At 36.4% G+C, this 2,528-nt stretch overlaps 1 protein-coding gene across 1 annotated transcript; it reads right to left on the bottom strand.

Moving 5' to 3' along the window:
* Positions 1–3: 3 nt before the first annotated feature.
* On the bottom strand, positions 4–957 carry LOC104958272 (monocyte chemotactic protein 1B-like; the record flags this gene model as incomplete). Its single annotated transcript, XM_010785996.1, has 3 exons — positions 714–957; positions 496–610; positions 4–172 (listed from the first exon to the last, which is right to left on the bottom strand). Coding segments are annotated over exons 1-3 (351 nt in total), but the record flags the coding sequence as incomplete, so codon positions are not given.
* Positions 958–2,528: the final 1,571 nt, after the last annotated feature.

The raw sequence follows: 2,528 nt of genomic DNA on the forward strand, positions 1-2,528 counted from the left end.
TTTTGATGTAGCGGACACTGCTGGTGTGATGCTGCTTGTTGATCCTTCTTCTTTCTGTCTCCTCAGTTGCAATGCTTGTTCTTCTTTTTTCTTGTCCACTTTCCTCATGGTTGATTTTGCCCAGTTATTGTTAGGGTCGGAGCAAATCTTGATTCCACTTTTTGTGTGAAACCTGTAATGAATTGTCATTTTTTTCAATTGTATAATAATGCTTTTTAAAAAAAAACGTATTCAATTCGGACAAATTATCTTTTGGTGCCATATTTCATCCAAACAAAAGTAGATTTCTCACTTTTTAGAAGAGTTAACATTTCACGCACATATACTTGATCTGCATTGTACATACAACCAGAGGTACGCAATACAAAATTAGCTGTTGTTGTTTTTTATTATTCAAAGAAATATATAAATATGTTGTAATTTATTTGTGACTACATGTGGACATTTGATAAATAACGCTACATCTATGCAGTGTGAATTTGCATGGACACTTACACTATGGCTGGGATTGGACAGATGCCTTCAGACTGAATGGTGTAATACTGAATCTTTTCTGCTTTGATTCTGGTTGAAGACCGCTGGAGACAACAGCTGGATTCTGGTCCAATGGCTTAAAAAAACAGACAATGAAACAAAAGATTAGTACCGATAACTAATAAGCAGTCAGACCACAACTTCAATCAAAAATCCTGAAATTCCTTAGTAGTACTCACTTGCATGGACCGTGCTCATCCATGTGGTGAAGCAGAGAAGAGCGGCTAACACCAGGCTGAATGTCATCTTCTGGCTTTGTCTTTCTTTTTTTGAGTGAAGTATCTCTAAACACAAAAGTACACAATGTGAATCACTCACAGAATGTAATCTTGCTGCTTGATAGAGAAGTGTTCAAATAAAAGTACTCTACACAGTCTTGCTCACACAGCTGCTGTGTAATGTATGTATTTTCCAATTGGCTAACTTCGTTCTGTCTTACTGATCGTTCAAGTGTTGTTCTGGCATTTATAAAACACAAGCCCCTTCCGCCTCAGCCCCATCCTCTCGTCATAACGGAGCGCATCATAGCTGTGGCCGCACAGTGGGGAGAGGAAAGAATGAGTTCACCTTTGTCAAGCCAAAGATTAGAAACAGTCCATTACCACAGCCCTGGCCACAGAGTACACAGTGTTGCTTCATCACTTTCCTTTACACTTAGCCACAAGCTGCCTCTTTGAGTCACTAGATGTATTCAAGTTTGGTTTCTGAAAGGAGCATTTTTTTATACTGTAAGTTAAGTTTTAAATTATTTTATTAAATATTAGATCAGGTCTTTCTGGTATTCAGTCAGGCTCTGTCTAGCTTTCTAACTAGAAGCTCAGCAGCCTTAGATATAAAAAAGATGGTAGTTTTGAATGGCAACAAGCCAATTTGATTTTCCCCGAAGACTTGAACAACCAAGAGGAACGGGTTAAAAATATATAAAATAAAACATCCAAATTAGTATTGAAACGCACATTGATAGTAGTTTTAGTAGTTATAGTAGAGGACAAAAAGGAAAGGTCATGAATGATGTATAAAGAAGGAGGCATTTGTCATCTTCATGTTTTACCAAAGCGTTTAACCAACCATGCAACCAGTCAAACTGACAACAAATGGACTCAATTTAAAGCTATTTAAAAATATGCATAAAAAAGAAAGGATGAATTGAGGGAAAGAAGAGTGAAAGTGAAACAAGGTGAGATAATGTACAAACAAGCAGAGAGATAAACATCAACACAAAAAGAATCCTTCGAAATCCATAAGGGCCCACCGTGACAGAACGAGCTACATTTCAGAAGCTTGTTTTTTGTTGCTAAAGGTAACATTCAAGCCATTTAAGAAATAAAATGCTTACATAACATGTCCTTTATTACATTGAACCTGTTGTGGAAACATTTCTTGATCAAATTGATTTGAAACAAATGTGACAAAGATTGCTGTGACACTGGTGTCACATCGGGACTTTAACCCTAAACTTTCACAGTAAACCCAAAGTGACATTATGCACAATTAGAAATATTATTATGATCTGCTCAGTTAATTTAGCTGAATCAATTATATTTAGTTAATATATTCTTTATTCTTCAATTCAAAGAATGTAAAAACTAATTTAAACCAATCATCCTCGTTAATGAAGTTATATATAAGATTTATTTTACCATTAAAGCCCAATGTGACATATATGTCACATCTCAGATATTTGAAACTAAGGGGGGTTCTTGTCAGAAATGTGTTCTAGGTGGTCTATTTAGTCTAAATTGTGTTCCCCTTAATTTCCCCAAAAGTAGAAATGGGTCCGGGTTCTTATGGGTTAAGAAGGAGTTGAAGGGAAACTGAGACACAACAGGAATCACGTTAAAAACAGAGAAAATAAATAGAGGAGGTACATACAGTACAACTCAGCCAGCACATCATTATACCATTTTAACGACAAATGCAAAAAGTGACACCTGATTGGCCGTTCCAGCTGCTGTCAGGATGGCAAGCAAAAGCTAGCCTCATGCCTTTGAATT

This window comes from Notothenia coriiceps, unplaced genomic scaffold (assembly GCF_000735185.1).
Source record: "Notothenia coriiceps isolate Sejong01 unplaced genomic scaffold, NC01 NC01_scaffold00000969, whole genome shotgun sequence".
NCBI lineage: Eukaryota > Metazoa > Chordata > Actinopteri > Perciformes > Nototheniidae > Notothenia > Notothenia coriiceps.